General features: G+C 38.8%; 1 protein-coding gene across 1 annotated transcript in view; it reads right to left on the reverse strand.

The window, feature by feature from the left end:
* Positions 1-5,015: 5,015 nt before the first annotated feature.
* The window catches only part of LOC126479091 (protein phosphatase 1L), an 87,968-nt gene continuing 79,526 nt past the window's right edge, over positions 5,016-13,457 (reverse strand). Inside the window, exon 4 of the mRNA XM_050103754.1 lies at positions 5,016-5,823. Coding sequence (XP_049959711.1) covers positions 5,431-5,823 — 393 coding nt within the window. The 3' untranslated portion in view covers positions 5,016-5,430. The remainder of the gene's footprint in view (positions 5,824-13,457) is intronic.

The following is a 13,457-nucleotide window of genomic DNA, read 5'->3' on the forward strand; positions in this document are numbered from 1 at the left end:
CTGAGCATTATCCTTAAATGATTTAGGGAAACCCAGAAAAAAAGTAAATCCTGATGAGTGGAGGAGGAATTGAACTGTCATCTTCCCAGAATGACCCGTTCTTACCATAAACACGAAGTATGGCTTCATCTGTACAGTATTTGGTTTTATCCACTTATTTACACAATACAGTCATACGCTGCTCCAAAGATCTGTTAATTTCATTGAGGTTTCAGGCGTCCTCGTACACCAGACGCAGGAATATATCAAGTGGTAAACTGTTGGTATCAACTGCATTCTGGAAGTCCTTCCAACCAGCAAATAGAAAATTCCCACATGTTACTTTCATTTGCCATTAGTGATCCTTCTTTGTACTAGAGTGCAAATTATAATTATGACCATTCAGTTCTCTACTCTCTTCCAGAGTTAAATCTCCAAGAATCTTGCTTAGCTCTTCATACCCACAATTCTGTATGATGCTCTTCTGATCTGTTTAATTCCCAGGTAGCCAATCAGAATCTCCCGTAGAGCTGTTTGAATCACAACCAGGCTCATTTCTTAGTCGACACCCATACTTTCCACAACCACTATGATCGCCCACAATTTTTCACTGTGATAGTCATACTAATCTTCAGTAGATTTGAATCATTTTAAGAAAGAAATGATTCATTCTTACATACATGACATGGCCCCCAAATGAGGGGGGGGAGTCTCCAAACCAACACAGGACGTCATTCACATGTGCACAAAAGTGAAAATGAGTATAAGTAGACCATATCACTAGTATCAATGAAAGTATGCCAGATTAGCAATTTATATCTCAGAAAAAATATGAATATCTTTAAGATAAAGAAAATGTGCCCCATGGAAATTTTATATCCGGGATCTTGGCATTTGGCAAAGTATTGTGATTAAAAAACAACAGAAATAACGACCAAAAAAATTACAAAAGTCTGTAAAAGTCTGAAAAGTGCAACAGAGTACTCAGTGCAACAACTGATGACACAACAAATCTTTAAATCTTCTTGTATCCTACTTTTGCATCTTCCAAACATGACGCATTGTTCAGTGCAAGATACACAGTATTCATTTATTACTCCACTACGGATAGGACAATGTTAGCTAACATCTCATATTTGCAGATTTTTATGACTACAGCAAATAGTGTTCACCAGAAGTCTGTTTATTGTTTTAGGTAAATGGAAATGCCGTGTGGCTAGGGCCTTCCGTCAGGTAGACCATTCGCCTGCTGCAAGTCTTTCGAGTTGACGCCACTTCGGTGACTTGCATGTGTATGGGGATGAAATGATGATGATAAGGACAACACAACACCCAGTCCCTGAATGGATAAAATCTCCGACCCAGCTGGGAATCGAACCCGGGCCGTTAGGTATGACATTCCGTCGCACTGACCACTCAGCTACCAGGAGCGGACATTGTTTTAGGTGATGCTGACAGTGCTGTTAATGGCTAAATATTCTAAGCTACATATGTGTATTGATTAATTATACACTGTGACTGTCTCTACACAGATGTTCATTACAGTACCTTATACGCAGAAAAAATGATCCTTTATTTGATTCTGATGAAGATCTTAAGTTTCAGCATAGTGACAACAGCAGTGGTCAAAAATGGGGAAAATCAGTTAGAGAAATGGAGGCATAAAATCTGTACAAAGGCATTAGCACATAGTGGATAATACATGCTGACATAGGAACAGTCTTTTTTACTTGTACGGTGAAACAGCTATGAAAATGTCATAACTGAAACATTGCACCAACAACTATAAGAAACAATGTCCATATTTTGTACCTCATTGGTGATAACTGTACATGTGAAAATGATATTTTAAGATTTTAGTTTCAGTTGTCTTTGGTGAAAATATGAGAACATACTATGACTACATAGTGCTTGAAGGTATCTGTTTTGGTTTATTCGGTTGATGTCTACCTGATAATGTGACATTTCAAAAGCACCAAATAATTGGCATTCTCAAAGAAATATCCTCCACTGCTTATGGTGCACTGTACTTAGCCTGAGACTTCCACTTTCATTTTTTCAGGTTGTCGTCATACACGTAGATCTAGTCGGTGTAAACAAGGGGCGTAATATACATTGGCCACGAGCCATGGCTGTGCTCGCATATCAGTGGCTTTGTTACATGACAAGCAAGTCAGCTATTATGTGTATGCAATAACATCAGCAACCCCCATGTGTCTGTCTGCCAATTTAGATAAGCATAGCTTGTCTAGTAGTTTTGGAGATTAGCATGCTCAAACAGTCAGACAAAACTGTTTTAGGTGGCACTTCAAATCACATATCTTTTTGATTGTCATCCAATTTTGATGAAATAATGCCTATATATCACCCCAAGCTACGCTAAGGTACCTGTGAAAACCCCATGAGAATTTTGAAGATCAACAAGTTCAAATCGACAGACAGACAGGTACAATGATTTTACAATTTTATTATTAGTGTACATCACAAACCTACTCAAATCAGTTAGCATTACATAACCTCTCAAGCCAAATCATCAGAATCAAGAAATTAATACACTTGTGACACGCACAATAAGAATATGTGAGCCACAGTGTTCCACTTGTGAGATACACAAATTTGAATATGTTCTGAGAAGCAATGGATATTCCATGAAAGCATGAAAAACATCAACACCTGGAAAAATGACATCTTTAAAGAAGAAATTCCGGGGATGGCATTTTAACCCTACATGCCTAAAGTGGCAAACAGATTTAGCAGTATATTCCAATAACATGACATAAGGACAATATGCAGACAGGCCAGGAAAATTCACGAGAGCATCAGATCAGCCAGAGACGAATGAGACCTCACTCACAGACTCAGCTGTGTACCTAAAACACTTATGATGAAGTGCACATAGAAATGAAAGGATGATCTGCTTAATGCCAGGTTCATCCAACATAAACAGAATTGATAGCAGGGGCAGTGTGTGTTGAGTGGTGTGCAACGTTGTATAATATTCACCAAACTTCAAGTTCAATTTGTGGAAAGGTGTTACATTACCCACTTATTCTGAGAAGCCATTGAGTTATATAAGCAAGGAAACACCTTTGACAATAAAGAAAAAAACCCAAGGCTAAGCAGATGTTGGATTCCTGTCTTTCAGATATCAACAGCAGGTTGTAAATGCGAAAGCAAGCTAATAATGCCTCCAGTTCAGCCCTTTGACAACACTACTGTAAGTATGTGTAACCTCCATCCACTACTTGACATCTATTCAAAAAGAGCATTGGAGGATAACTCTTTAAGAATGCTAGCACTCGAAATGCCAGATTACTAATAAAACAGCCATCAGCCAAAGAAATGAAAACAGGTACCTTCAGCAATATGTCAACAAGTGGCAGCAAAAGTCTCAGCGATTATTATTCTAAAATGCTCGCCTCCTAGAATATGCTCTCGGCATATTACCTTGTAATTTGGGCTTTGCACACATTGAGAAAACATAGTAAGGTAAGTGTTTATAAGACTGAAGGGAAATCTAATGCTACTGATGAAAGTCATTTGAAATTGAAGTTCTAGACTTCTTGTCGTGCCCTGAAATGAGAAATGTCCAGCCAAATATCCTTCTCACCCCTCCTACCGTGGTATTCCGTCATCCACCGAACCTAAACAATACACTCATCTATCCTTACACAACCCCTGCTCCCAATCCCTTACCTCATGGCTCATATCCCTGTAATAGACCTAGATGCAAGACCTGTCCCATACATCCTACTACCACCACCTACTCCAGTCCGGTCACTGAAATCACCTATTCCTTCAAAGGCAGGGCTACCTGTGAAACCAGTCACGTGATTTACAAGCTAAGCTGCAACCTCTGTGCTGCATTCTATGTAGACATGACAGCCAACGATCTGTCTGTCTGTATGAATCGCCACCGACAAACTGTGGCCAAAAAACAAGTGGACCACCCTGCTGCTGAACACGCTGCCAAACATGATATCCCTCATCTAAATGATTGCTTCACAGCTTGTGCCATATGGATCCTTCCCACCAACACCAGCTTTTCTGAATTGCACAGGTGGGAACTTTCTCTGCAATACATCCTACGTTCCCGTAACCCTCCTGGCCTCAATCTTCATTAGTCACTGTCCTCACCCATCCAGCCCCCTCCCTGCTCCCATTCCAGCACTACACAGCCATCATTTCACCACCACACCCAGTCTTTTAATTTCTTTCCTTTCCGCTATTTACTCCCTCCCCCCTCCACACCTTCTCTCCTGCCCTCCGTGTAAACTGCAACACTCCCCCCATACTATCCCTCTCCCTCCCTGCCCCAGCCTCCTCCTTACCCCCACCCAGTCACCACTCCCATCATGCACTGGTTCTGCTGTTCGCAGTGTAGTTTCACCTCTCTGAGACTGCAGACATGTGCAAGTTGTGTTTACGTGTGTGTGTGTGTGTGTGTGTGTGTGTGTGTGTGTGTGTGTGTGTGTGTGTGTGTAAGTGTGTGCGCGCGCGCGCTGCTGACAAAGGTCTTAATGGCCAAAAGCTTTAATTGTGTGAATCTTTTTGTTGTGCACATCGTGACTCAGCATCTCCGCCATATGTTGAGTAGCAACTTTCCTTCTCTGGTATTGTTACATTCCATCCTGGATTTTCCATTGTTTGATATCAGCTTTCATATGTTTCATAAGAAATGTGGGTTTACAATAAGAGGCATTCCCTACAGTCAAAATATACAATTAAGTGTGACTATCACACTGGTATGTGCAGATAATTAGGACTTTGTGGGATGGGGTGTATGTAAATTCTTTGCTGTGGTCGATGACACTTTACCCATAGGATACTTCACACTTTCATGAACTCAGTACATAAAGCAGGGATATTCCTTGTAGCAAATTTTATTATGAAATAAGTGCACTGTTAATCAAGATGATTCCTTAGTAACACAGATATTATTCTGCAAATCTGCTATTCTCTTGACACATTTTAACACATTTCTCTAACTTCTAAGGCAACATGCAAATGGTACATGAAGCAATAAAATAAAGGGATTACAGAGCTTTTGGCACATTTTATTGTACATATAAATATATACCACTCATGTGTACATAAATTTTGTGTAACAACACATATCTGACTAGATCACAAGTGAATTAACATTCAAGAAAATCGATCACAAAATACAAGTCACCATCAAAAACAGACTTAATAACAGTTACATAGTACAAAAGGCAATTTCAATCAATAACCACATATCTCAAATACAGCAAGTCACAAAAATAATTTTTCTAGTGAAACTTTGTTCAGTCCCCTTCCCTGAAAGAGATTCAAACAGATTCCATACAACACCAACAATCATAAACTCTTTTCTAAAACTGTGTTATGAATAGATTTTTGTGAAACAATGACAAATATAATAACTGTACTTTATCTCAATTGTGCAAATGAAAGCACACACAAAAAATTTTAATCTGTTTTCTTGGCACTTGCATAGCTCCATTTTTGTTCCTTAAAATTGATTACAACAACTGTTATATTATCCAAGGAACCTCTGTAATATGATTGCAAAGTAATGCTCTTTGCACCATAATGGGGTTCATTTAGTCTCTCCTTAATGAAGGCAACTGCCTCCTCATTTGTGAAAGTGTCCCATAATCCATCTGAAGCTAATATTAAAAATTGTGGTTTATGGTCTGATAAATCAAATGTCAGAATGTCTGGATCAGCAATTACCAGCTTTTTATCTTTCAAAGGGTAATCACCAAGAGCTCGGGATGTAGCTAATATACCAGCCACACGCCACACTCCATTAAAAGTGACAAAACCACCAGCCTCTTTTATTCGTTTCTTTTCGCGCACCTGGGAAAATAAAGAGGAAAGCATATATGATTGAGGAATGTATGTCAATGGCAGTTGATGTGAACAGTCGAAAGAAAATGATACCAACGCTTACATTAATGATAATTTCTAACACCTTTTTAATAAATTCCCATTCATAGCAATTAAAGTTCAAGATAAATGTTTCAAAACAACATGTCAGGTCTGTGAAAAAACCCTAAGTATTAGACCTATTGCACAGAAAAGCTGCAACATGACTGCTTTCTAAATGGTTACAAAATTAACAGCTTTCTGCAGCTACCAGTGTGCAAAATGGATTCAGTTTAAATTCTGCTCTCAGTAAGAATTAAAATACAGCACATGGCATATAAATTATGTTTTGCATAGACTGGTAGTGGCTATCTTCTATGCCAAGCAACAACATTAATCAACTTTTCAAATTAAAAGTCAAATGTATATGAATTCCTAAGGGACCAAACTGCTGAGGTCATCAGTCCCTAGACTTACACACTACTTAAACTAACTTATGCTGAGAACACCACACACACACACACACACACACACACACACACACACACACACACACACACGAGGGAAATTAAAAGTCTCATCATGCAGAAAGATTACTCTTTTACAAAGTAACACTATCATTACCATTATTTTCTAGTTCGGAATGTTAGTGTCATAGCAAATTTTCCCTTCATTTTCTAATCATCTAGAAGTAGCCTGAGTGCTGAAGCAATTTATCTACAGCAAGCATATAAGGGTGATCTGCTACAACATTTTGGCTCATTTTCTGTCTGTCTTTGTCATTTTCTTTGTGCACTTGTATCCAAGCCACAATTATAATTAAGTGGTGCTCATTTTAAAGTCGTAGCAATTCAATGTTGTCAGCTCCACATGTTTGTCAGATACTTTGAACTAGAATAAAATTAGCATTTTTATGATTCCAATTTGAATGAAACCGGATTTCAAAGATATTAATCCTTTAAGAGAGTTTTAAATTGTAAAATATTGCTGAGGAAGTAATGAATTATTTGCTGAGTGAAGGACAGGTATAGCACCCATTTCAAGAAGAATCTCAACAGCCATATAAAAGCAAGAGTAAAGAAGTAACTAAAGACATAATACCCACTTTTGTAATTTTTAATTAGTTTAGCTCAAAGAGGTGGTGAGGAACTATAATCTTTTATAACACAATACATCCCAAATGTACCTGTTGCTTAAGACAAGACACCATTAAACATGTGGAATCATAACTGTATTAGTACTCCAGCGGACAGGTCATATGCATAAAGGATACTGGCAAAAATGTATTGGTGGTGAGAAGACTAGTGTTAGATGACAATTGGGTAGATATAGGTTTCAAACACATTGAGATTGTATCAAAGTGTATCTGAACGACAGATAACAACACAGCAAACATCTATCCCTCTCTCTCGCTCTTTTTAAGGATTCCGTGCCTCAGTTGTCCATCTGTCTGTCTGCTCACCATTAAGAACCCTTTTTCTCAGGAACAGCCCCATATATCAAGTTCAAATCTGTCACATATTAAGGTCTATGGGTCCTTTGGGGATGTAAAAATTTTAAGCTTTTAAGTCACTTCAATTGAAAAATAAGGCCATTTACGTCAAATATTTTGATACTTGAAAACTCACTGATCATAACCTATAGCGTGTTTCCAATTGACTGAGAATTATGAAATTTCGCAGCAAGCAAGGCTTCACAGCACAAGTAAAGGAAAAAGTCCGAAAATCGTTAATTTTTAATTATATCACACAATTTGTTTTCTTTTTCATCCTGTGTCTCTCTGTATGTCTTTTATGATCCCTTTTTCTCTCGAATATGTTGGCGTATCAAGTTCATATTTATGTTACATAATGAAGTCTATCATTCCTTGGCAGTGTAAAAAACTTAAGCTTCTACATCAATGGGAAAGGTTTGGTCATTTACGTCACACATTTTAAACAAACTCACTCTTTAAACACCTATAAGGTACTTCCTGTTTACATAGAATCCTGAAATTCAGCATGAAGCAAGATTACACAGCACAAGTAAAAAAAAAAGAAGAAGAAGAGAGAGAGAGAGAGAGAGAGAGAGAGAGAGAGAGAGAGAGAGAGAGAGAGAGAGATCTGAAGCTTTTTAAATTACATCACATAAAAAAATCTTTTGCCATGTGAACACACACTACATTCATCATCCGTCAAAAGAATAACAGACGAACATTACTGTATGTAAACACAAAATGAAAGTTGTAGTCCTGTTGCAGTAAGTAAATAAAAATGTTTTATTTAAGTCCTCTTTTTCTACAAATATAAACCCAATTACTCTACTCGCTTCTGTCTGTATATCCAGGTTAGCCTAAGGAACTGCTGTAGAGGTTTTGATATGCTCTTGGAATTCCCAGGACCAATATCTTGCCAGTATCGATACTGATAACAGACAAAGATCATTGATATTCTTGAGTCCCAGGATGGATGAACTATACATATACATATTAAGTTTGTATGGAACACTCAGTGTGCGAGTCCTACTCACACTTGGCCAATTTTTATACAACACAATGGGAATTGCAGGTTTGATTGTAAAACTGTTGTTTTAAATATGCTGATGTTTTCTTTACCTTAAGTCATTTAATAGCATTTTATTGTTAAACTTTTAAGATCTGTACAGTCACATCAATTCATTCACACTTTAAAGAAGTGTCCAAATGCTGCCTTTAAATTTTTACAAGTGATCATACTGAGGTGCAACATTAACCATTTATTTTTTAAATCTATCATTTGGCCAAGTAGTTTGTTTACTGTGACAATATAAAGAAATAGCATTGTAAAAAAAAAATTTCAAATTAAGTTTTTGATCAGATGATTTTTTTATGATTTTTATAAATATCTAACTCAATGTCAATGCCTCAAATTGCTTGGTCCAACCATATAGTGCAGACACTGAGTTGCAGATAGGCACAACAAAAAGACTGTTATGAATAAGACTGTAGTCCCTGGCAACTGAAGTCTGGGTGAAATTTAAACTTTTTCAGCATACGGGAGAACTACCTGATGTCTGCAACTTGCTGTCGCGATATTTCAGCACAGAGTCTTTAGGTCATCTTCAGGCGAATACTGATGAAAATTAACTGAAGGAAGGAAGATTGAGTTTAACGTCCTGTTGACATCGAGGTCTTTAGAGACAGAGTACCAGCTTGGATTGAGGCAAGGATGGGGAAGGAAATCTGCTGTGCCCTTCTGGTGTATGCCTGAAGCATCTCAAGAAAATCGTGGAAAACCTGAATCTGGATAGCTGGATGCAGGTTTGAACTGAGGTCCTCCCAAATGTAGGTCCAGTGTGCTAACAACTGCATCACCTTGCTCGGTGAAAATGCACCGAGCTCATATATTTAAGACCCTCACTGGCACATGGTGGCTGTATCAAGTTGGTATAGGTCATGTGTTGTTTGAGTGCATATGCTTCTGCTCCAAGTCTGTACAATGTGCTGCGCAGCTCACCCTCTGTGGTGAAAGCTTACCTCACCAATATCAAATCAATTGTCTTTGTACAGATAATCACACAATGACCTTGGCTAGGCACAGCATGAAGTTTTTCTGTCATGGGATTCCGTGCAAAATGTAACTGGAAACTGCCATCTCAATTTTAAATGCAGCAAGACCATCTTCATTGTCTTGGGAGTGGGTAGATGGTGTGACATGAACCAAAGCAAACTCGATTCACAACAATGCTATGAGGAGGCAGACTGCAAAGATTCTCAGACTGTCGACACAGATGTCACAGTAAGTTCCTACTCAACAATCCATTATCAACATGATGGAGAAATCTAGAGATGACGCAACTGTATCCATTTTGGCAAGAGGTCTTAATTTTGCTCCTACACTTGCTTCACCACCACTAGTGGACTTTGTCAGTACCAACAAAGAGGCTGTATGGCATCTTGCAACAGAGGCAGCTGAGGACACTCTTTATGAGTCATACCATATGTTGACAAGAGCCGCACCACCGAACAGCAATATCTCACCTGCAGCAAGGGCAGCCCTCCTTAACTTATGAGCAGAAGTGGATATGGTAATCTGCAGGTCTGATACAGGTAATGCTACTGTGGTCATGCCACAGGAGAATATATTAATAAGAGCAATGTTTTTATTGTGTGACTCCATGTATCGCAAGATCAATAACGATTCTACTGACTGACTGATGCGAAAAACAGCAGAACTTCTATAGAAAAGTTCTCTACCAAAGGTGGACATTAAGAGACTGAGGCCAATCAGTTCAGTTCAATCTAGGCTTTATAGACCGCCCAATGTCCAAAAAGAAGAGGTGCAGTTGCATCCTACAGTGAGCAATATGACTTGGAAGTATTTGGTGTCTTTATTCAAACCCATCGTACACAGATGCCCACATCATATAAGAAATTCCAGCTATTTTATCAGATGACTTCAGTGACTTAAGCTGGAAAGAAATGACTTGGTCAGTTTTGATGTTATTTCACTTTTTACATACGTGCCTCTGGTGGACACTCTACATCTCATCAGCAATAGATTTGGGGCTGAATTAAATGTTGTTCGAGCATACTCCTCCCTGACATACTTTTTATTTAACAATGAGTTTTCCTGAACAGTCTAATGAAATCGCCATGGGGTGTCCTTCATATTCCCTGGTGGCCAATCTTTTTATGGAAGATGTTGAGGAGCAAGCTGTCACCTCAGCTATTTTAGAACCAACACTATTTTGGCAACACATTGATGACACTTTTATAGTTTGGTCTCATGGTTTGGACAGTCTCTAAGAGTTCCTTCAATGTCTGAACTCCACGCATGGAAACATAAAATTTGCTATGGAGATGGAGAAAGATGGTTGCTTGTCATTTTTATACATCTTCGCATGACGTATGGGCAACTGCGCACTTGGGCATTCGATGTTTCAAAAGCCCACTCATATAGATCTGTATTTACAAGCTACTAATTGCCACCATCTGGCAGAAATGATGGGCATTCTAAAGACCATCTTGGATACCGATAAACTATAACTGGAACACCGGCAAACTATGTTCCTGAACAGTAGATAGTCACATATCAGCAGGTACAGTGAGCACTACAGACATATAAACAACAGAACAAAGAAGAGACTGGGGCCTCCAAAACAACTGCTTACCTACCACATATTGGAAATGTTTCAGTGAAAATACGCAGGATATTAAAAAGACAAAGCTGAAGTAATCTTTCATCCTCCTTCCAAAATCTTGGCACTATTGGGCCCTGTGAAGTGAAGGATGACTTAGAGCTGCACAAGGCAGATGCCCATTGTAAAGCATTAGCGGCTTATTCGCCTCCTCCAAGCCAATAAGTCAGCTATCGCCAAACACTGTATCTCCACTGGTTATTTGATGAAATACAATGAAACAAAAATTGTGGTCCACACATCAAACTTTTGGAGCTCCATCATCAATGAATCAGTGGGAAATACCACTGTTTGTATATCTTATTAATCAAGACAGTTGCTTGCAGTTAAATTCTGCAATGTGTCCTGTCACAAAAAAGCTTCATGCTCTGCATAGCTGGCATCGTTCTGCAATTTTACCAAATGAGGACAATTGATTTGATATTGCTGAGATGAGCTTTCACCATGGAGGGTGTGCAGCACAAGCGCATGTGCGACACCAACTGGACACACCACATGTGGCGGTGGCATCTTAAATACAGGAGCTCAGTGCATTTTCACCAGCATTCACTTGAAGATGGCCAAATGACTGCAGTGAAATATAATGGCAGCAAGGTGCAGACATCTTGCAACTCTCCTGAAGTTTTATGGAACAACTGTCTGGGTATTCTAACACTGACCGAAACCAACAAAAGTGGTTCATTACTGAAGAAAATAGTCCCTTGTTTCTTTGGTTACAATGGACATGTCAAAATCATTGTTTTGTAGGATATAAAAACACTTAATGCTGAATGGTGTACAACTACTTGTTTGCCCCAGGTTATTAACGAAATTGGAAAACACGACAAAAAATAATGGCATCTTTCTTCATCGTGTCAATGCCAGCTGTCACGCAGAACATCAAACAGTTCATTATTTGACAGAGAAAGCTAGCTAGCTCGCTCTCTCTCTCTCTCTCTCTCTCTCTCTCTCTCTCTCTCTCTCTCTCACACACACACACACACACACACACACACACAAACGCGCGCAGCACAGGCACGCACCTGTGCGTGAGCAAAGTAGTAATTGACATCGACGCAACCATTACTTGTCAACGAACTGTTGAGGTAATTAATTAACTCAGTACATAATGAAAACAGCATGATGGCGGATAAAACTGCCTGATACTTGCAGTTGTATAGTCAGATATCGGGCGCTACTTTTATTGCGAGTTTAATATATCTGCGAATACTATACCCTGCAGTCTCTCCAGAGTGCAATTCAGTTCCACGAATCTGCTTTTAACCTTTCTGCCAAACTGGATCACTCTATAAAGTTGTTGTTGTTGTGGTCTTCAGTCCTGAGACTGGTTTGATGCAGCTCTCCATGCTACTCTATCCTGTGCAAGCTTTTTCATCTCCCAGTACCTACTGCAACCTACATCCTTCTGAATCTGCGTAGTGTATTCATCTCTTGGTCTCCCTCTACGATTTTTACCCTCCACGCTGCCCTCCAATACTAGATTGGTGATCCCTTGATGCCTCAGAACATGTCCTACCAATGTCTATAAAGACATTATCAAAACTGATCATTTTAAGCTGGATTGTAATTAATATTCACTGTACGCACTCACCTGAATTATCACCTAACAACGTCTTTTTGTTCCCTCTTGTTAAATAAGGAATACACAGACAGCAATTTCCATCATTGTGAGAAGAGTTATCAAACCCTTCCAAAATAATATTTTTGAGGTAACATCAGAGTGGGAAAATATTTCCAGAATTAGTTAAAAATCCATATGAGAGTGTACAAATTTTAAATGTGAATATTTTGAGAAACAATAAAATAACCTGTGTCAAATGTTTTCCTCTAATTGTTCTTGGTAAAAGTTTAAAAAGTGGCCATCACAGACAAGAAAAATGTCAAAGTTTGTCGTGGTTCAGTGTGTGCCAAGCCTAATAGTATAACTGTTGTGCTCAAACCAACCTTCAAGTTGTGGACAACTTTACTATTGTTCAAATTTTCACAGCATCACTTTTTTACCAATCACTTCTTATTTTTATTGCAGTAAGTTTCCTTTGGTGGCAGGATAACTCAGGTGCTAATGTTCCTTGTGCTCGCAATTAAAAAAAGTAGACAACAGGTTTGAAAATGCTTTTATACTTCAATGTAATGTGCACATGACAGCGGTAGTACAATTTGCCTGAAAACAGGCAGTATAAAAATGGATTGCCATTGTTGGAACCCAAGCCCAAGATCCAACATCTGTGGTAATTATGGTTCATATATCATGGTAGTCATTGGAACACTGTAATGAAAGATCCGTTCTTTACATGTAGCGTTGTGGGTTCATCACTTACACCACCACAAGCACTGTATTTTTTGGTGATATATCCTCCATGTGGTACACTGAGACAGCTCGTACCAGTGGTAACAGTGTGCTTGGAATATAGTGACTGTACAACTGCCTCCGAGGCAATCTTCAGTTGCCAGGCCTATACAGTGTTATC

The sequence above is a fragment of the Schistocerca serialis genome, chromosome 1 (genome assembly GCF_023864345.2).
Source record: "Schistocerca serialis cubense isolate TAMUIC-IGC-003099 chromosome 1, iqSchSeri2.2, whole genome shotgun sequence".
Taxonomy (NCBI): domain Eukaryota; kingdom Metazoa; phylum Arthropoda; class Insecta; order Orthoptera; family Acrididae; genus Schistocerca; species Schistocerca serialis.